The sequence below is a fragment of the Tympanuchus pallidicinctus genome, unplaced genomic scaffold, assembly GCF_026119805.1.
Source record: "Tympanuchus pallidicinctus isolate F22 unplaced genomic scaffold, pur_lepc_1.0 scaffold19, whole genome shotgun sequence".
Taxonomy (NCBI): Eukaryota; Metazoa; Chordata; class Aves; order Galliformes; family Phasianidae; genus Tympanuchus; species Tympanuchus pallidicinctus.
This window is the reverse complement of record NW_026294710.1, coordinates 11070543-11092414: the sequence shown is the minus strand read 5'-3', so window position 1 is coordinate 11092414 and position 21872 is coordinate 11070543. Positions and strand designations below refer to the sequence as shown.

The 21872-nt window shown below is 41.5% G+C and overlaps 1 protein-coding gene across 1 annotated transcript in view; it reads left to right on the top strand.

Moving 5' to 3' along the window:
- Positions 1–21872, top strand: part of CAMK1D (calcium/calmodulin dependent protein kinase ID) — a 219280-nt gene that overhangs the window by 184048 nt on the left and 13360 nt on the right. Inside the window, exons 6-8 of the mRNA XM_052681242.1 lie at positions 3916–3991; positions 11855–11967; positions 14305–14383. Of these exons, the coding sequence (XP_052537202.1) occupies positions 3916–3991; positions 11855–11967; positions 14305–14383 (268 nt within the window). The remainder of the gene's footprint in view (positions 1–3915; positions 3992–11854; positions 11968–14304; positions 14384–21872) is intronic.

Here is a 21872-nt window from a genome sequence, read left to right as displayed (position 1 = left end):
TGGAGTTCCTTTCTGTCCTTCTCTTGAGGTGGTATTGTCAAGACTCCTAAGCAACAGGTCTAACAGCATTTCCCTTTGGTGTCTCTTACAAACCCTGCCCATTACTAACCTTTCATTCTGAATTCATGAGCATCTTGCACCAGCACAGTTCTTTCACATTTCCCCATCTTTCCTTAAGAAACCTGTCCACATGGCCCTGAGTAGTTACTAGCTGAACAACTAGTCCTGGGTTTTGCAAGGCTAGTTTGCTGGGACAGCTGAGTTGTTTCCCTGCCCAGTGTAAGTAGGTCCCTGATTGTTTTAACTGTATTTAGATGTTTTTATTCCTCCCACATTTACAGCATCCTCCTGACTTGTCAGTCCTATGGGAAGTCATCAGAACCATCACCCTTTGATCAAATGCATCATTCCTTCTGGCTTGCATGGGAAGGCGTGCATACATGGGAAGGCATATAAACCACAGAAAATAGCATTAGACTGAGTTCCTGTGAGACAGCAAAATCTGGTGGGAGTAGTAACATCATGAGAGTGAAGGAGAACCACTTTTCAGTATGAGACTGGAATGAAGGGCAGGCACCCTCATGACTTCAACGGGCTTAAACTACCAGAGCAATCCTCATCAGCTGAGCTCTTTGCAAGAACATGAATTGCTGGGTTTGGCATCCAGCAGCTGCATTTTTAGGGAGCTTATCGGGAGCTGCGCCCACTGGGGGTAGTGGCACTGTGCTCTGAAAGGTTTCCAAATCTTTGTATTCTGAACTCTTTCTTAAACCCTTCATTTGAAATAAGCCCTTCAATTTTTATCTTACTGAAAAAACAAATAAGCACCCTATCTGTAAGTCAGCAGATTATCTGGCCTGGAAGTGAAGTGTCTTCATTATCCAAAGAAAGGTATAACTCACTGAGGACTGGTTTTCTTGTCCTTCCGATTGCTTTGGCTACAAGGTTCAGAAAGAGAGATCTGAATACCTTTTTCTTTCTGCTCAGACTTCTTTTCCTGGCACCAGAAATGGGAGTTTTGACTTTTCCATTCTCCTTGCTGCTGTTTTGCTTCTTCAGTCAACTGTGTTGATCCTTTAACACTGTCAGCTCTTGTTTTTCTTTTGCATTGTTTCCTGCTTTCTCAGGCATTGATCTGTTGTCATTTCTAAGGGTTCCTCTGACTTGTTTTTCAGCTCATTAAATATCACCCTCTTTTTTTGTGTATCACAGACAGATGATGCTTAGCTTATGCTTTCATTGCTTGTTTGCTTTTTAGAGCAAAACACAAAAGCAGCCTTTTGGCCATAAAATAGTTATTTTAAAGCTCCTGCCTTCCTTCATTAAAGTTTACCAAAGGTGAGGTGATAGATTCATATTTGATTTGGCTTGATCCTGCAGTGTCTTTACCTGCTTCACAGCCACTGTCCATAGCATCAATTGCCTGTTATCAATGTTTTTGCTCTCCTGTAAAGCAGAAAGAAATACTCCAGCACAGCTTTGATGTTTAAGAAAGAGAATCTTTATTTAGTTCACATCCCCTCATCTCAGATTTGTTTTCTATTATGTTAATGTGGCATATCTGTATAATGTCAGGACCTCACTTGTATCTGTGGTGTTCAGGAGCAATTTGCATAATATTTCCTTTGGGGAATATGCAGTGTATAATGTTTACCAATCTTGAAAATGGTGCAAACTGGAACTGACAATCAAAGGAAGAAGAGATATGTGAATAGAATTTTGAAAATTTAGAAATGGGAGACATTTAACCACCAATGCACAGGGGAAAACAAACATCCCTCTTCATCACGCTTTCTCACAAAACTCAGTCACAAGAGATGGGACAAAAAGGAAAACTGAGTCCTACAAAACTTATTGTTGCACAGCTTCATCTCCTTTTGTACTAAGAACATTTCGTCCTTTGTGCTGATAGGCTACAGCAGTTATTTCAGTGTCCTGGAGGGAGTCAGGGACTTCTCAGGATTTGGAATGCAGGTTTCTGCAAAACACATGTTGCCAGGTCAGGAGAGCTTCATGGTAGGTGCAGAGTGGAGAGAAATATCTTTTGGCATGCCAGTAGATAGGTATTGTAGTATTCACACATGGCAGCATTGAATGACGGTGAACAACATGTAAATAGAAAGAAACATGGAATCATAGAAGGCCTGGGTTGAAAAGGACCACAATGATCATCCAGTTCCAACCCCCTGCTGTGTGCAGGGTCACCAACCACCAGACCAGGCTGCCCAGAGCCACATCCAGCCTGGCCTTGGATGCCTCCAGGGATGGGGCATCCCAACCTCCTTGGACAATTTCTTCTTCATGCAGGAGTTCCAGTTTGAATGATGACTCAAAGATTTGGGTTACCTTCACCTCGTGCTGCAGACTAAGGCAAACCCATCCTCAAAAGCTTTCATAATCCCCCTACCAGCTATACCTTGACTTATGTTCCCTTAGATTTTTTTCCTTACTGCAAATGTCTACCCAGTGACTTGACCCATTCTTCTGCTACTTTTGGAAATACAACCTGGATGCCCTCTCTCATCTGCTTTGTGCACTGTCTTCCTTTTAGTCTCTTCTTTAAGCTCCCATGCCCAAGCACCAGAAAGACTTTTCAGTTTCTCATTAATGCCTCCTGCTCCATTCCTTCCTGGCATTTTTGACCTTAGTTTTATTGACTTGTCTACTTTAGGAAGACTGCTCTTAGAAGAGTTCCTCCCAATACACCAAAAGCTTATACAGCAAGTAAGTGTGAGGCTTGAGCTTTAATATATTTATGTTCTTCAAAGTTTTCTTCTTTGTTCTATAAATAACTAATTTGTGGCTGGTAAGACTCCTAGCACAGTAAGGTGTAATACCAAAGAATTATTTTTGCTGGTATTTAGCCTCTGCTGCTTTAAGGGTATTTTTTTGTTTTGTTTTGTATGGTGTCTTTTTTTTTTTTTTTTTTTTTTTTTTTGAGCATTTGAACTCTAGAGTATTCAGAGGAAATACTGTGCTTTTGAAGATCCCGTGTGGTGAGTCTGCTTTAGGAATGCCAATCACCAACAAATGGTGATTTGTTACATTATTGTGGACATTTTGCTTTGAAAATGCTTTGAACACGCTAAAGCTTCTTTACATGAGAAAGATTAGAGTCATGGGTTTTTAAAAATTGGCTTTATGCATTTTCAACTGAAAGGTCCAAACAGGGAAAGAGTAATAGTTCAGGAACCCAAATAAAAATTAAAAAGTATCTTTTCAGCTTCCAGTGGTTTAAGAGAGGAAAGCAGACTCACAAAGAGTTCCAGTAAATAGCCATACTGTCACTTCTAGCGAAGTTCAAGCTACGGTAGTGGAAAGCAGTACAGAAACAGAGGGAGCTCCATTTCTTTGCGTCCAGTTTCTGCTGCTTTATGTTTCTTACTCTAAGAGGCAGGAGGACAAATGATCCCCACTTACTTTTACACCCAGGAGGCTTCATGAGTCAGCAGGTGGTGGCATGGTGGCAGCTCTCCTTCCTCTCCTGCAGACCTAGCTTATCACTTCCCTGACACTTCATACTTTCTAAGTTGTTTCTTGAAGTCCCTCATTTGGCAGAGTAAGACAGTGGAGCTGCCAGGGTGAAAAGTCACTGCTCCAAAGCTCAGCCTCAAATGTCCTAAACTTCCTCTGGGAGGCAGCTGATGGCCTTGCTGCACTTTAATTTTTATGTGTTTTTCTGTCTTCGTTTTTCTTTCTTTTTTTGACGGCAGAAAATAGGGAATTTATTCCCCTTCAGGAGTCCTACTTCTTTTTAAGGAGAGAGAGCTTCAAAAACATCAGAATTTTTTAAAGGTGAGGGTTGAACGTAGGTGACAAAGAACTTAAGGTTTCAGGGAGCACTGTCAACTCCTACTTAACAACATTCCAGTGGTTGGTCTTGTAACTTGTGCTTGTTTGGCTTTTTTATTTCAGCTCCTGAAGTGTTGGCCCAGAAACCCTACAGCAAAGCTGTGGACTGCTGGTCCATCGGGGTCATCGCATACATCCTGTGAGTACCCACTGGGTTTTTGATCACACGCAGCTTTTGAACCTGCAATATATTCTTCCACCATATTTGTATGCTCCAAGAAAATTCATCTCTGATGCTTGTGAGCCAAGATAAAATGGACTTTGGATACCTTCTAGTTACATAAAGGCTAAAAAATGGGCAGAAACAATAGTAAGTGATCCAGAACCCTTCAAAAAGTGAAAATCCCTGCTCCTGACTGAATTACATGTTGTACAGTAGTATGGACTTCTTCAGACCATGGTGTTAGTGAAGCTATTCCCTCATCTGCTCAGGTTAGCTTTGACCAGAAGCAAGTTTGATCAAGTCCAGAGGGCATAGCATCATGCCTATAGGTGTATCCTGAAGTGTCATAGAATCACAGAATGGCTTGGATTGGAAAGGACCTCAATGAAATACCAATGGCACTTCTTTCCTTGAGGAGGTAGTCAAAGGAACGAGAATTTTTTACATACTATAGTGAATTATTTTCACCAAAGCTCAATATAAAATGAGATTTCTACTGAAAATGGTGGATCATTTTCTTTAACACCTCCAGCATCTCTAAACTTCTGGTCTCATAGGAGAAGATGAGCTTATTCCATTCCTGTCCTGCTCATACCAGAATTGTCATGCTTTCCTTTCTTATTTTTTTATTTTTGCATTTAAATTTTTTTACAACTGTCAGAGTTATACAAAGCTGAAGGAAAAAAAAAAAAAAAAAAACTACTTCAAGGAGAGAGCAGCATTAAAGCATTCCTGTTTTGTTTCCTTTCTCCTTGTACAGACATTTCATGGCCTGTCAACACGAGTAACTTTTTGATGTATTAGGTGCAATTGTGTCAGGACACACCTCTTTGCACTGTTATCCACTCTGTGCAATGTTCGTTCTTTACAATTTCATTTAGTCTTAAACAAAATAGCTTTTATATATAAAATAGTATGAGAACATTTTGTTTATTTGCTTGTATGTACTTCTATTTAAAGTAAAGCCCTGCCTACAAACATTAGCCTTATGGCTGCTTTGCCATTCTACGTGAATATTTGAAAACTACTTGAGTACAAAACTTTGCAGGGGGATGGATTTGACCTCGAGCAACAATCAGCAGATGGGTTCAAAAAACTGTTACATAACAAAGCAAAAATCAACAGTGCTGACACTGACTTTTTGTCAAAACCCAACAGGGGCAAGGAAGCAGCCAGGCATCAGCAAGGAAGGGGCCAGACATGCCAAAATACCTCAGAGACTGCTTCATACATCACTTCCTAATGCTCTTTTAGATGAGGGTGGAGTGTGTTCACCCAAACTAGCCATCCTGCACAAGCAAATCTGAAAATGGGAGACCCAGATATTTTCTTGGTATTTTTCATCCTTGCTAGCCCTTAGTGGACAGTCAGATAGAGTTGTTCCTTTTGCTTTCATAGTTCTTTGCTGAGTACCAGCTTCAAAATGTAGAGAGAGGAGGATGCAGGTGGAAAACAGTGAACAGTATTCTACTCTGCCTCACTTCCAGGCCTGACTAGTGCCCAGGTTCAGTTGAACGTCATATATTCACTGTGAAAATATGTGTCCATCTGACAGCCTGTAGAACGGGGGGACTAGTTCCCTGGGGATAAATTTGTCTCTTCTTTCCTCCAAGTCCTTCCTTTCAGTCCCATTCAACTATAGTTCATGGACCAAAGATTTTTGCTACTGGCAGACCTGATGTGATTTCATTTGCTGCTTTTAATATGTTTTGCTGTGGAATGAGACAGCACTAAGCAAACTTCAGCCCTGCTAAAGAAAACATCTTCAGTAAGGGAAAGGTTTTAATCTTTTCCATAAATCATGTGAGGCTGCTCTTTTTATCAGGTCCACTTTAGTCATTTCTTGCTCTGTTTTCAAAATCAACACATGTTGGTCTTTTCAGACAATTTTGCATTTGCTTTACAGGGAATTCTCAGCCCTGAGGGCTTAAATCAGCTCAGTAAGAATGAATCCCTGTGAATTCCTGTTTGCAGGACAAAGAAACCTTTTCAGGGTTTCAGTGCTTCATGTAATGAGGTCCTGATTTGTATTATGTACAGTCGAAATTAATGGCAATGATGTGTTGCCTGCCATAGGAGTGCAGTAATATGTTCACAGTCTGTAACTCAGACTGCTTGAGTGGAATTAGGTCTGAGATCAAACTAATTCCTGGAATGTTTCTGCTTGCAAGTTACCGCTTCTAGCTCCTGGAGAATCAGCAGCACTCCAGAATCCATGTCAGCTATCTTCACATAGATGCTTAGTGATAATCTGAGACATCCACGGAATCCCACTTGGACTCAAGCTGTGACTGCCACTGATCCAATCCCCTCAGCCCTGTGCAGTACTGCTAGCCAGACACAGGTGTTTCCTGTGCTTCAGTGACATGGGTGTTCCAGAGCTTCTTCTCTCATGCTGGACTCTACAGTTGGGCACAACCCAGACTGTGTTGATGCAAACAGTCACTTCATGAGAAGGTGATGTTCAGTTGCCTAAAATATGCATTTAGAGCCACACTGGGGTGGCTCCAGGACAGCCACATGGATTTGACAAATGTATCACAGTGCTGAGATTTTTCTTCTGGAGTGGCAGATGGAGGCCAAGCGGGATAGAGTGGACCATGTGGGATAGCACCAGATGCTTGTTGTTAGGGCACTGAATCATTCCCTTACCCATCCCCAGCCCTCCGCCTTCATGGAACAATTTCATCTGCTTTAATAGTGCATTTGCATTATTCTTCATTGTCATCATCTCTGGTGACTGTAAGGGGAGCTTAGGAACCCAGTGCACACTTACCTGTCCTAATCTTGAACTGAATCTCCCTTTTCTTGTAGAAACAGCCATGAGGTGCCCTTGTTGGAAAGTGAATTTCAGAGGAGCACTGAATATAGAAAAAGATAGAGGTTCTTCCCTAACAAAGAAGGAAGTACCCCTTCTTGAGTGTCTGACACCACAGTGGTGGGAGAGGTTTAATATCTAGGTTAGTCACCTTGCAAGTGCTGCACCACCAAACCAGGTGGAGATGTATTTATGCATAGGGCAATCCAAGCATATCACTTTGCATCATCTCCACACCTCTCCCATGACTCTCACAGCCCCTCTGAACAAACTGTTGTCGTTTAAGAAGACGGGGAAATCCAACACGGAAGCCAAGCATATATTAAAGATGTTTTGAGCTATTATTACCATAAGTGGCTTGAGTGCCTCCAGACACAAGCCCAGAATCACATTGAAAGCCTTCAGTTTATGATACTGGAAGAACAAACTCTTTCTGGGGCACCGACGCTTTTGACAGCTATTTGTTTCTGTAATAGACAAGGTGAAAGATGTCTTAGGAAAGAATACCTTTGTTTCAGTGCCAGTTTCTAATGCTTCTCATTAATGACATCCAGATTGTAGAGGCTGCACCAGCAGAGTTTTTATCAAGACCTGTTTTGCATGAGAAGTCATTATTCACAAGAACTAATTTTAGCAGCTTGAAATTTCCTGTTATTCCAGTTGCAATATTTCTCAGTTTGAAACAACCTCCTTGTTGAGTTCAGCTTTTTATATATCACAAGATAGCTTTGATATTTGTTCAGTTTCAAAATATAATAGATAAGAAGAGTGGGAGACCTCTCTGGACTCCCTGTAGCTGGATTTTGGACCTGTGTGAGTCACGTGAAAATTTCTAAAGTCTGGGAAGCTAAAGTGATTGCATGCATGCCTGATATAGATTAAGTTAAGTTAGTTGATGCAAAGAAATAGTAGAAAAACATGTTCCAAAGCTGGAAAAGAGCATGGGGCCACAGAATGCTTTGCCTCAGCCGTTAACTGTTCATACTCAACACATACTATCTCTTCTGCACTAGGATGAATGCGTTTTGGCTTGGATTTTCTTCTCACTCTGTTCATTGATAGGACAAGTGAATTACCAGTTGGCTAATATTGTTTATAAAGGAAGGATATGTGGAGAGAAATCTTGGGTCATACCCTTTCTTGGACTTTTTTGCTGCTTTGTTGCTTTTCATTTTCAATTAGATGTGTATACATCCATGTTTGAGGTGTCTGAATAAGAGAATTAGCCATGGCCATACTGGTACACAGTATGATATTTCAGAAAAAGTTTTTACTGAAGTCATGCACTGGGAAAAGATTGAGAGTCTCATTGGGAAAGTGAGTGATAACTTAATTGTTTGGTACTAGAACGAGAATAAGTGGAGGGAAAACATACATGGGTACGTTGGATTGCTCAGGATACTACATTCAAAGACTGGGAAAATAGCCTCAAATTATTTCTCTTCATTGCTTGGTTCTTAATTTATTTTTTACTCCCCATAGTAATATGTCCTTGTCCACAGTTTCATGAGGGCATTACCATTGGCCAGCATGAAGATTTATTCTCAAAGTAAGAAATACATGTGTTTAACCATAAAAGCAGCACTTGGGTGACTTTCCAAACCATATATCTCAGATCTTTGAACATTTACTGAGGTCTTTGCTCTGATCTCACTAAAAAATTGCTTGTAAAGCTAACCCCATGCTTCTAGTGTTGCAGATTGTACACTGACCATGCAAGTGGGTTATTTAGCCTTCAGTATCATCCACAGTATGCAATGGAAGCTTGCATGGATGTGCTTGCTCTGCTTGTTGAGAAGGTGTGTCTGGCATTCCTATTGTGCTCTACTATGGCTTCTTGAGATGGCTTTTGGCAGTGTCTTTCTTTTGTGTATCCACCTTTGTTTCTCTTCTTTACATCCCATTCTTTTTAAAGACAAGACTGGGAATAGGAGGTTAAGGGAAAATCTGTTGCTGGTGTGATATAGTTACTAAATAATTATTTTTAAAAAATGCTTTCATTCGGTGAATCTACAAGGAAATAATGGCAAGTAATAGCTGACTGAAACTCCCCCAGGACAATGCAGAGTTCTTTCACATTGGAGACAGAGGGGTTATTTTTATATCTTTGTATATCTAAAGAAATGCAGCAGAACCTCTGATAGCGAGGGCATTTTTTTTCACACAGAAATGTCCCAGCAGATGGAAATGAATTTGGTGGGATTTTGATTCTGTCAGAATTAAACCAGATTTATTATAAGCTTTGGAAGGTGGCCCAGTTGTTGGAAGTCCAGCAAAACTTCTTCCAGCCATAAATGCACATTAAGCTAATTTACTGGGGTTTTCCCATCCTTTGCTGCAAAGCCAGAGCTGGCTCTAAGTTATGCTAAAACTTCTGTGTCTTCCCAAACTCTGGTGTTAAAGAAAAGGACAGCAAGGCATCCTATATTTTGGCTCCCACCCCATAATTCTGGCAGAATACCCATGTGTTTTCCTCTCACGTGCCATCTCCTCAGTCTTAAGTAGCTGGCTTCTTTCTTCCATGTCCTCAATGGTTTGTCTCCTGGAGAAATACCCTTGGGTCCCTCTTTGTGCAATGTTTGTCCCCTCGTCCTCACCAGAGCCAGGACCCCTCCCTATGCTCAGCTTGCTCTCAGACAGGGATGTCCCTGTCCACAATTAGGAATAGTGACTACCCTTCTCAAGCTCTCTCCATTCATCACTGAAGAGATGGAAGTCTGGCAGTGAAACACAAAGGGTGATTATAGGACTCATCATGACAGAGATAAGGGGATCAGCACCTTCTGAAAGACCTCTTCTGAAAGCTGTGGGGACATCCCAGAGGTAGATAACCAAACATGTAGATTCACAGACCAGACTTACGGAAGTTTGGGAAGAGCTTGGAGGAGCTTGGGATGAGCTGGAAGTGTGTAGAGAAGGTGGAAGGCTCTGAGAGGGCTCTTGCTGGGGCATGTATGGCTTGGCTCTGCCCCGGCAGTGCTACCGCCTCCAGCTCTGTGTTGCTCAGCACTTTGCTCCTATGTTTTGCTGCCACAAGCATGTATAAATCATCGCAGCCCTAACTTGTGCTCTTGTACCTTTTCCAAGGTAATTAGCACACTGTACATTTTAAGAGAGTTATTTCTCTCTCTGGAGCAGCCTGACAGCACCTCAACATGCACAGTGCTGTCTGCTCGCCTTCAAATGCTTTTATCAGAGCAGTTTGATTTTCTTTTAAGGAAAGTGCTGAGGAAGGCAAGAAGTTAATGAAGGGCTGTCAGGCCTCTTGTACAGAGCCTACAGAGTCCCTCAGGGAAGAGGAGCAGAGGGCCAGCTCTGAGCACCTTTGGAGGAGTCGTTCTCCACCCTGAACACTTCTGCACCATTTTAATCTTCTTTCCATGTGGATAGCAGCTTTAGGGGCTTTTGTTCAAATTTACCATTTCCAATGGCCTTTTCGTATGTCATTTCCAGTATATTATAGGAATCTATGCATATTATAGGAATTACTGCATCAATTCCCATACACAAGGACATGCCCATCAGGTAGGTACGTGGCACTACTTCAAATGTAATTTCTTGTCTGGCATGAGGTCATCTTGCTTGCTTCTGATAATGGCAGCCATCCAGTGAGAAATAAATGAGAACTGTCTCATCTGTTTTGAAAGATAAAGAGAGTGATGTCTGATTCAGTTGAACCACAGTGGATTCATTACAATGCTGCAGATTTCAGTAGAATTCTTCCAGGTCAATATGGGTCTGATGCAGATTAACATCTCACTCCCCATTTAAATTATTTATCAAGCACACTGACTTTTTGGAGCTAACAAAACATTGCTCTTTTCACCCTCAAGTGTTCAGTTGGGTCAAATAACCTCCAGGGCAGCTGGCTGGCATTGGGTTATAAATAACTTGAGTATTTCATTTCTTACAATTTCTCCCCCCTCACTCTGTTTTTGCTGCAGTGTAATGTTTCAGCTAGATCTTTGATCTGCTTGTAACAGCTCTCCAGATAAATACTTTATTGAGGTGGAGTGACTCAGGGTTTAAGGAAAGTGTAGTAAAAAAGATGATTTCACTATCAGGGAAGAAAGTGAAAAAAATAATTTTTACTATAAACAGAGATAAGACAAGAAAGTGCAACATCCCTATGGAGATAGAGCTAGAAAGCTCTGTGTAACTGTGAGCAGAGGGTTTACTAAAACCTTGGACCAGCCTCTGAAGTAAATCTTATATTGCAAAACTGGTGTTAAAAATGAAGAAGATACGTCTGCCCAGACAGAGACAAGCTATAGCATGCAGCATCACCCAGACAGGAGTCTCGGAAACACAAGTTTTGTGGCTGCATTTCTTCAGTGCAGTGCTGTTGATGGGGTTCCCATGTCCAGCATTTGCAGGGTTGGAGGAGCCGTGCTTTGACAGAGTGAATGTCCTGCTCCCTACAGCACAGGTAGGGTGCTTCCTGAATTCTTTTGTTCAAAGTACACAAATAACATTCAATGTCCTGCTTGTCTTTGGGCTTGGTTTTCTAATTATGGGTACTGAAGACCAGGACTGCTGCTATCCTTAGGCAAGGTAAGCAATTTGATGGGGCCAGCAAGATTACTTGCAGTAATGAGAAAAGGAGAGATTCTTCTGGTGCAGCAGCAGGTCAATGTCCAGCTCATGCAGGCTCTGCTGCTCTTATATCCCATGAGACCTCCCTTTACCACATGTAGAGGAGAGGATGGAAGGGCTCATGGCTGTAATGTGCAATTATTATTCTGCCTGCACACATGAAAGCATACAGAGAGGAACCAGGATATCTGTGTAAGTCAGTGTAGCGTCAGTTGCATCAGGTTTCCCTGAAGAATTACTATTTATGCAGGACAATGCTGATCTTCAAAAGTGTTGGTTTTTTTTAATATGTTCCTGAACAGTGCTCACAAGGTAATGCTTCCTTGAAAACCTAATGGGGCGACTCTTAAACAAGTTTCTCCTCCCTCTTCTTTCTCACCTTCTTGGCAAAGACGGATCTAAGTGTCAATTGTCTTCTCCATTAGGCTCTGTGGGTATCCTCCTTTCTATGATGAAAATGACTCCAAACTCTTCGAGCAGATCCTCAAGGCAGAGTATGAGTTTGACTCTCCGTATTGGGATGACATCTCTGAGTCTGGTAAGAAGCTCCTTTATTTATCACAACTAGGCATGCATGCAACAATGCCTGTTGTAGGTATCTTCTATCATGTGTGAGAATGCACCCTCTGTTGTGTGTGGACCTACTTTAAACTGAAAGTCATTGGGAATGCCCATGGTTATTTTAACTAAGTGGTTACAGAAAGTTATTTTTTCGGGAGAGAAAATTAAGTACCATTTCATCCAGAACACATTCAATACATCTGCGACAAAAAGTGAAGATAGCAGAAAACCATCCTGAGAAGACAAATTCCTTCAATATCTTTATAAAATCAAAATAAAATGCAGATATTTTATGTGTCACAAATAAATAGAAAAACTAGTTTGTCTCTGTTTCTAAAACTGTACTATGGGTCCAAAGGTGAGAATGCAGTGCAGCAAAAAGAAGCACAACACAAGAAATTCCCCCTGTCCACAGAGGTGTTCAAGGTTCAAGGTTGAAAGAGGCCCTGGGCAGCCTGATCTAGTATTAAACGTGAATGCTGGTGGCCCTGCCTGTAGCAGGGGTTGGAGATTCATGATCCTTGAGGTCCCTTCCAACCCAGGACATTCTGTGATTCTGTGAAATCAATAGCTTCTAAATGAGGATGATAATCAGATTTGCTAACTGTGACTGCTATCCATGGGGTTAATCCCAGATAGCTGCCCCTCTGCTCACCCAGTGGGAAGACATTTAACCCACTGCCTGGACCTGCGGAGGCACGGCCAGCATTGTACCCTGTGGGACCCACTGTTGGGCTGCAGCCTTCAGGAGATCACACAAGCTCAGTTTCCTTGCTCTGTCCAACCTGGGGAAATGCCTGCCATTTCACACAGTGGGAAAAATAAAGTTTAGGAAAATTTTACTGTACGAAAATATCTCTAGAAATACATGATTCTGATTTCTTAGTGCGCTGATTAAGTAAGATGTAAAAAGAAATGTTTTATTTTAAAGTTAATTATATGTCTGCTACCTCCTCATAAAACAACATTACATGCTGCTAACATCTGTGGTCTAGATATCATTGTGTGGAATTGCTTAAAATATATGTGGTGAGTGGTTCTTTTTAAGCCCATATTAGTTTTCTGAGAAAATATGAAGGTCTTCTGGCAAACCCCTTTGCATTTCCAAGGAGAAAGTTCATCACCTAAAGAAGCACAAAGATTTTCTTGCAGTGTTTGGTTTTGTTGGGACCCTTCAGCTGCTCTCTCCTGAAACTGCTGAATGCACACCAGTTTGTGACATCCACTAGCATCAATTACAAACACACTCTTTCTTGCCCAAGAGACTCTCTTTTCCTCAGTAACTTGCTTTTGAATTACACCATGTGTCCTCTTCACTGCCCGTGTGCAAGGTTGCTTGGAATGAGCAATGAAAGTCTCCTCTAGCTGCAATGCTGACCTTCTCTTTGACTTTCAACTTACCAAGATCTTCAACAGATATGACCATATTCAGACCAGAAGTCAGCAGTTCTTGGCTGACCAGGGAACATGAAGCTACCAATCTTGAATTCTGCTCATTCCAAATTATTCACATTGCTTCCAAGTGTACCGGCCACATTAAATAGTTTGGATTGGTCCTGAGTCATTTTGGTTATGTCTGTATTAATAAATGACAAGAGAGCTAGGGCCATTTTCTGGCTCTGGTAGCACTTGGTGGCCTGGTTCATATGTTAAATCTACTTTTGCCTTCAGAGCAAGGCAGCTGCAAGCATCCTGCTTACAGGAAACAGGCCCTGCTGGTTCCCAAAAGATGTCTGGAAAGGAGCTGCTTGATCTCCATGACAGTTTTACCAGGGACAACTCACAAAAGTAAATGGTGGCTTCCATCAGTTGTGAACATTATCATAGAATCATAGAAACTTTTGAGTTGGAAGAGACCTTTAAAGATTAATTTATTTAGATATCAGTCTTCAAAGTCCAACTCCCCTGCACTGAATAGGGGTCATTCTACAGCTAGATCAAGTGCGCAGTGCCCCATCCAGCCAGACTTTGAGAGTTTCCAGGGATGGGACATCCACCATTCCTCTGGGCAACCTGTGCCAGTGCCTCTCCACTCTTACCACAAAAAACTTCTTCTTTATATCCAATATAAATCTCCCCTTTTTTAGTTTGGAACCATTTCTCCTTGTCTTATCCCAGCAGCCCCTGACACTGTTTCACTTGCTGGCTCAGACATAGTCTTCGCATAACCTGAGCAACATGTTCCATAGCTATGAGGAGTTCTCTCATTGATTTCTTTGCTGTTGGGTATGCCTGGGAAACAAAAGTCTGAACATCCTGAAGAACTGAACATCAAAACCTATTGCTTTGAATTATTCTTTTTTTTTCTTCACAGCTAAAGACTTCATTCGGAATTTGATGGAGAAGGACCCCAATAAAAGATACACCTGTGAGCAAGCAGCACGGCACCCCTGGTAAGCAACAGTCACCTGTTTGTGAAACATTCTGGACAGAAAGTATCATTTAATGTTCATGGTGGAAACATTTTTTATGCCACTTGGCTTGCTAGTGTCCACTAAATAACCCCTGCCTTGTATCTTCTAGATTTTCCTGGAAAAACATGCTGGACTTTAATCTCTTGTTATTCAACCTGTTGAATATCCATGTAAGGGTTCAGTGAAATAATGCATTATGTTGACCAGAGTGCAGCAATGGGATGCACTGAAATTACCTCACCCAGGAAACACGTTTAGAGGCAAAAGATCAAATTCTGCAAGTGTGCAGAAAGATGGGTATCACCTGCTCTTAAGGTCATTGCCAAGGTAACATCAGAGCTCTTAAGAGCACCTCAGGAAGTAGGAAACCCTCTCCTGTGCTTCACAAATGATAGCCCACATCTTCAATTCATGTTTACAGTAAGGGCCTGCTTTTGCATGTTGTTTGCCCTGCCTTGTTGAATGCGAGAAGCAGGAAACCATAAAGTGGGATAAGCTGAGACTGCATTGGTTCCAGCAATTGGCACTGCAGGTTCCCTGCAGTGACTACAGGACTTGGACTGCCTGTGCTTGTAATTTAGTCCACCACTAAGTGCTTTACACCTTTGCACGTGGATGACGTGACCAACGTTACCTAAGGATTATATGGCTGAAACAGGAATGGCTCATGTCCTTTGATCAACTCTGACTGGCTTAACACCATCCTACACTACCATCTGCACCCAGAAATGAGCTTTTAGACACAAGTCTTCTATGTCAGGGGTCATTTTATATGAGGCAAGATATTATTGTTAATTGTTACAACAGCTGCAACAGAAAGGAGTCAATGACAGGATGTTTTCACCCCAGGTGCACAGTAGACTGTGCTTTTTTGTCATCACAGTTACCACAAATACTGTTTCCTTCCGCAGTTTCTGGAGTGCTGGCTGTATAAGAGCTTAAGGCTGTTCATTTCTCTGGGAAAAGAATTTTCTCCTGAGTGTCCTTAGCCACTCAGAAAAGCCACTGAGTCACTTTGGCTAGCTCAATAGCTTGATGGATCTTAAAACTATCCCAGTGATGCAATCTGCACCCAGTGATCAGCCTCAAATAGTGGAGCTGAGGGTATAAAGCATGCTAGCAAAAGCACAGGCAGAGATATTGTTGGTGTTTTTCTGAGTAGTCTCAGCTTCAGGTGTTCATGCTCCTCTCTCTGACAACCCCTGGTTGGTCTCACCGCACTGCTGCTCCCACTCCTGGGACTACATGGATGGTAAATCCTTTTAAAGGTTTTGACAGAGGGAAAAATACCATTCTGACTTACTTACTTATGTGTTGTTTTTTTTTTTACCAATACACAGATGAATTACCCTTATCATTAATTAATAATTTGGCATTCATGAAGCTGTAGTAAGTTAAGACCATAAAAGTAGGCACTGATTTCTTCATGGTGGGAGTGATGTATTGATGTCTGGCTGTTGGTTGCTGTGATACCAGATTAGGCTGAAGATAAGATTAAGGCTCAGGATTTACAATTAAAAAGTTGTAGGAGAGGTTTGGAATGGAAGGAAGGAAATTCAAATCATTAAAAAAAAAAAAAGATTTTTTTTCATCTTCTCTGTGACAGTGAAGAACTTTTTACTGATGGTTATTAGCTGGGTCAGTGTCTGGCATCAGTGTGAATGGGAGATGGGAAGAAGTCAACACCTGGGTCTGCCCTCTGTCCAGTGGCCCATCAATAATTGTGTTTCCCATCAATAAGTCCTGCCTGTGTGACAAAAAAGAAATCTGGCAAGTGAAATCCAGCTCCTATGAGATGCAAAAATATATACTTCTAAATGATACTAACCTGAACCTCAGGAAATTAAACAAGTTACAAAAACCAGTATTAGAAATACAGAATAAACAATGGGAGTGCAACTCCCAGCAGAGAATGAAGTGACCATTTGTATAACTGAGAGGCAGATTTTCCAAAGCCTTAAATCCAAGATACACAAAGTGTAAGCATCCAGCTCTTGGCCCTGCTTCATCTGTGTTGGTTGCTGGAGAGCAACAAAGAAACGTGGCACTTGTAACACACACAGCTTCTCAGCCTTCTTAAAGGAACAAAATGATTCAATATGATCAAAAGTATTTTCATTTTTCTTTATTCTTTTTTTTTTTTTTTTTGGCATGTCATGGCCAGCAGCCGATGAAAACTCACAGACTGTTCCATTATGTTTGGTATTTTCTACAGAATCCAATCTTCCTTTGAAAAACCAATCCCAGAAAGGGATTTCTTCCATCTCTGGGTCAGGGGTCTTTCTCGGCCAGTCTCACTTTACAGGGCAGTGATTCTTTTGCAGGGCTGCCTCCCCTGCATCAGCTTTTGAGATGAAAATGGCACTGCAGAGGAGAAGCTGAAAATATTCATCGTGTTATCCCCACTCCATCCCAAATCCACCTCTGCCCCATGTGATCTGCAGACCACAGCAGATGGCAATGGACTACATGCTGGTGTTTTAAGGAGCAGGAGGGTTGTGCAGCGAAAGCAGTGCATGAAGATACCAAGAGAGATGACTTCAGGTCTGCCTCTCTCCTCCCCATTGTGTTCTTGAGTAATGACTCAATGTGTTATTTCCCCTTGCTCTGAAAACCTTCCTGTAACATAAATGTTGCTGTTATGGCCCTCTCTAGAGAGAGGTGCAGTGATGTTTGTGGGGTTTGGATCCTGCAGTGGTAAACAGTTGCGGTTTTGGATAGTCAAGGCCACTCACCCGCATGGTATCTGTTATTTCAGAGCTAGTGCTAGGATCTCCTTCTGCCAAGCCATTGCTCAAGAAGCACTTTCCACACAGATTGCTTATGCCAGGAAATCATGAGTTTTTACCGTTCCTTTTCTAATTCTAGCCATGATATCTGTTGCAATGGCATCCTCGCCTCCCTTTTGAAGGAGGAGAAGGTCTTTTCAGTGGAGGAGGAAGAGTGGAGCTCAGTGCTTCTTCTTGATGGTCAAGTGTGTCCTTCCCACAGACTGGACATTGGCTTCCAGCAAGTCCAGACAAGTTCTTTTGCCTTGTGGATGCTGGAGGCATCCAAGGCCAGGCTGGATGTGGCTCTGGGCAGCCTGGTCTGGTGGTTGGTGACCCTGCACATAGCAGGGGTGTTGAAACTAGATGATCATTGTGGTCCTTTTCAACCCAATCACAGGCCGTTCTGTGATTCTGTGATTCTGTGATACGGATGCAAGTATTTAGCCAGCACAGACTACCGTGACCATTACAATGGGGACATGCCATAACACCTTCTCACCTTTTCAGCATATATCCCTGTTGCAACCTCAGCTTCCATAGTGTCTGCATAGTATTGTCTTCAATGTGTGACGAAAACTAGTGCAAGTACATAAATCTCCTGGCTTAGCTGGAGAAAAGGATGAAGCAGAGCAGTATAAACAGAGAAGTGGCTCTATGTAATGACATTTTCCAGCTTTCTCTTTTCTGTCTCCTGTGAAATCTTTTACCTGCAGTGCAAGATCTTCATGGTCATCTAAAAGTTAGGAAGAAATCCGCCAAATCATGAATACTTAACACATATGTTATCATCTAATTGTGATAAGAATATATACCTGTGTATGAGATGGCTGCCTGGTTGGGTGACTGTGTTGTTTCACTGTGTAATACTTACGAAGAACAAGCTGGTTCCAAATATTCCACTAGTTTCAATTACTATGTTTTAATAAAAAACTTTCAAACAAGTAAATTGCAAGAATTGGATCTTTCAAAATATGACATTTGTGCCTTTAAGGGTAGTAATCTCTTGGAATTTTGGGAAACTGCTCAAGAATAGCCGCCTATTCACATGACTAAATGTTTGTACAGGATCAGGCCCTAAAAAAAGTAAATACTTCTTCCCAATGGCCCATTTTTCTGTGCTGTATCTGCTCCCCACATGCTTGCATTTACGTGATATTTTGCTATTTATAATCAAATGGCCTTGGCAGGAGGACGGTATGTTAAACTTGGAACTGGCAGAAAAGGAGGCTAATAATTGCAGTGAAGTATGGTAGCAGAAGCAGTACAATATGTAAGACTTGTTGGTATAATGATTACACCCTAGCCTATACAATCTGTGCATTTATACAGATTTCTCCAGTTTAATGTACAGGTGACTTATGCTTCCCATTGGAAAAATGATTTGTTTTATAGAGTATCTTTCACTGCACTTTTCACTGTTTATGATGTGCTGCAAAAGGTGCAGTGTTCCGCTTCATTATTCCATTGTGACTTTTCAGAAAGGACGATGAAAACGAAGGTAACAAAAGAGCAGGGTGATTTTGCTGCAGATTGATACGTCTTAATGTTTCCCAAGCTCATATTAATGACAGCAATTAAATTTATTAAATATACTGCCATGTCAGGACCCACATCCTGTTCAAGGCAGCAGCTCAGGCTGCAGTAATTAAGGGTGAGAAGCAGAAACCCAAGAACTTGTTTGGTTTTTTTTCAGCTGTAGGACCACATTGCACTCCCCATTAGGTTGAGCTGGGTTCTGCAGCCCCATGGCTGGCCCCATATTCCGTCTCCAGCCTAGGCACAGAGGGAAAGAAAAGAGCCCTCAGTTGGAGAGGAGAGGGTCTAACAGTTAAGAAGTTGATGTGCGAGCTGAAAGAGGTGTCATAAATTTATTTGCTTTGACCTGCATTTCCCAAGTGATTTTAAATGAGATTTAGAGTGTGCTGAAGCTGGTTCTGGCATCATAGGCAACTGGGAACATCTGCATTGAAGGTGATGTATGTATATCCCCTCCCTGTATTAACTGTATAAGAGAGAAGAAGGTTGTGGCACCTAAAATGTTGTGACACCTGCGTTAGCAGATACGAGCATGGCCTTCACCCTTCCCCACTGCCTATGGAGTGAGGGAGTGGACATCTGGGACATGCCGACATCCATCCCCACCTACACTGAAGACTATAAAGCTTTGGCAAGGACTGAGCCTCTGCAGATTATGACCATGACCCTGAGTGTTTATTATGTGCCAGAGAGCACGAGTCAGATAATAATTTCCACCCAAGGAAAGGATACAGTTTACAAAGAGCTCAGTTCTCTGACAATGCTGTTTGAAGTGTGAAAAGGGCTCCCTGAAGAGAACTGCTGATGTTTACAACATTAAATCAAACTCTTATCGAGTTCATCCCCACACTCTATTTATTTTGGAGCATCACTGACATTGTATGTGTGTATCCATGTTTATACACATGCATGTGTGTATATGTGTTTGTACAGAAGAGTTATGATCCTTCAGTGTTATCCATTACAGCTAACTCTAAATTCCTGTCATCATACTCAAGAGCACTTCCAATCACTGCTTGGCCAGCTCAGCATTTAAGGTGGCTGCCTTCACTGGGTAGGAAGGTTCATAAAGTAATGCTAGATGAAAGACTCTGCCTGCCATCATGAGTAGAGGAGACATGACATGCAAGAGATACATGCTTGCACACCATGCAAAGGACCATCCAAAAGTAAACTCATTGTTTTTTAATTTGTTGGAGGCTCCTTTCAAAGCTTGAAAATGCTATGGCTAGTGAAATTGATGTGATAGCTTTGAAACTGGATGGAGAACTAAAATAAATTGGATACAATGAAATAATATCATTAGATGAGATTCCTCTTATCTGCAGGACCAGATTTTCAATGGTATTCATAAGCACTGTCCTTGTTATCTTCAGTGGAGGTATTTGTGATGGAGAGTAGTCTGATTGCTGTCATTGGTGTCCAATTCCTTGTGCTGACACATTCAAGTTGGATATAAGAACAGCTTCAACACAAAGCTCCCCAAAAACAGTCAGGATGTAGCTGCAGAACAGGAGCCCCAAGAGAAAATCGGGTACCTGTTGGGGTAGTGACTCCTTGCTCAGTGCTAGGATGATGCTCAGCTTGATAATAGATCATGCATTGTTCAGGTTTGTTTAGTTTTCTTCTTATGTGTGTATGGCAACTAGAAGTAATATCTTTTACTGAGCAGGTATAGTTGGTAAAAACAAAAAAGTTTCAATGCTCTCATAGTTAACTTCAAAGTTAACTGCAAATTTGACTAAAAAAGCATCAGGTTGACCATCTCTGAAAGAGAACATGGTCCCTTTTCAGGGAAGGTGGAGCTGATCCTGTAGAAGGGCATGCTGTGATGAAGGAAGAAGAAAAAATATTAAAGTCTTTCTGTCATGAAATAAGATAAGATGGTTTAAAGCCTTTGGATATGGAGAGTTAAATAAAGGTGGAAGAGAAATTATAGCATTCCCTAAAAACAATCTCTTTATTAGACCTCATGCGTCATCTTAGCATGGGAACTAAGGTTCATGATTAAAGAGCTTCAGTGTAGATATGATGATGCTCACAATACCCACCTTAGGGTGAGTTTGAGTATCCAAAACTCATCATGTTGACTGTGTAAAAGATAAGACTTCTACCTGCTAACCCCCACCTCACTTGCCTGCATACTTAAACCACTACAACTCAGCAAGCCAGCACCAGAGGAAGAATGTTAACGTTTCTTTTAGTTTCCTATAAGTAAGACTATACTATAAACACTGTAACACTGAGTATTTTATAAAAGTTTGAAGATTCTCCAAGTGCAAAATGCAGTATAAATGCACAGTCCTCATGTTACAGCATTGCACTATTAACAAAATGATTCTTCAGAGACCTCACGGAGAACAATCCCACAGCCAGCTTTGGCATCTGGATCTGCGTTTTGGGCCACAGCATTCAACATTCCAGCACGTGTTTGAACGTCTCCTGCTGTGCTAAATTAGCCCCAGTACTGCTGTTTAAAAAATCAGAACGTAAAAAGAGCTAATGCTGCTAGAGAGACTTTAGATGTAGAATGGTCCCCACTGATATAGTGCTTGAGAGCTTCACAGGGTATCTGTCCTCCCATTGTGAGGTTAACAAGTGTGACTCTGATTTGGGAAATATCCAGGCTCTAAGGCTGTTTTTCAAAGAATAGCACATTCAACCCAGAGTTTGTGGTATTAGAATACAGTTTGTGAACTACTGGGACCAGCAGCTTCTTACTGAAATTACCATGTTTTTCACAAAATGATCCATAAGCTTGAAAAAAATATATAGGCTGTATTTGAGCTACATGCCTGATGAAAACTTTCATATAGCAAAAATGCATTTGCTAGTCCTTGTGGGGAATGATAAGTAAGGTCTAGGAGGGTATCATCCCCTAGGAACGTGTTCTGCCCATGTTTCCAAAATAAAATTTGGCAAGTGGGAAATGTGATCTGTGCTTATAGAGCTTGTTAACAAGCTCCTTCATAAAGAAGAACGCTTCATTAGCCTGGGAGGAAAAAATGTTCTTTGCAAATGTAAGTAATGTCTCTGCAACTTGGTCTTTTTGATCAGTTACTGAACAGACTCTTTGGTTTGCAGTTGATCCCATATGAAGTGTTTGGCTAAATGATTTGGTTTTCTTCTGCAAATCTGTGCTATGACAGCCCCTGCTCCCA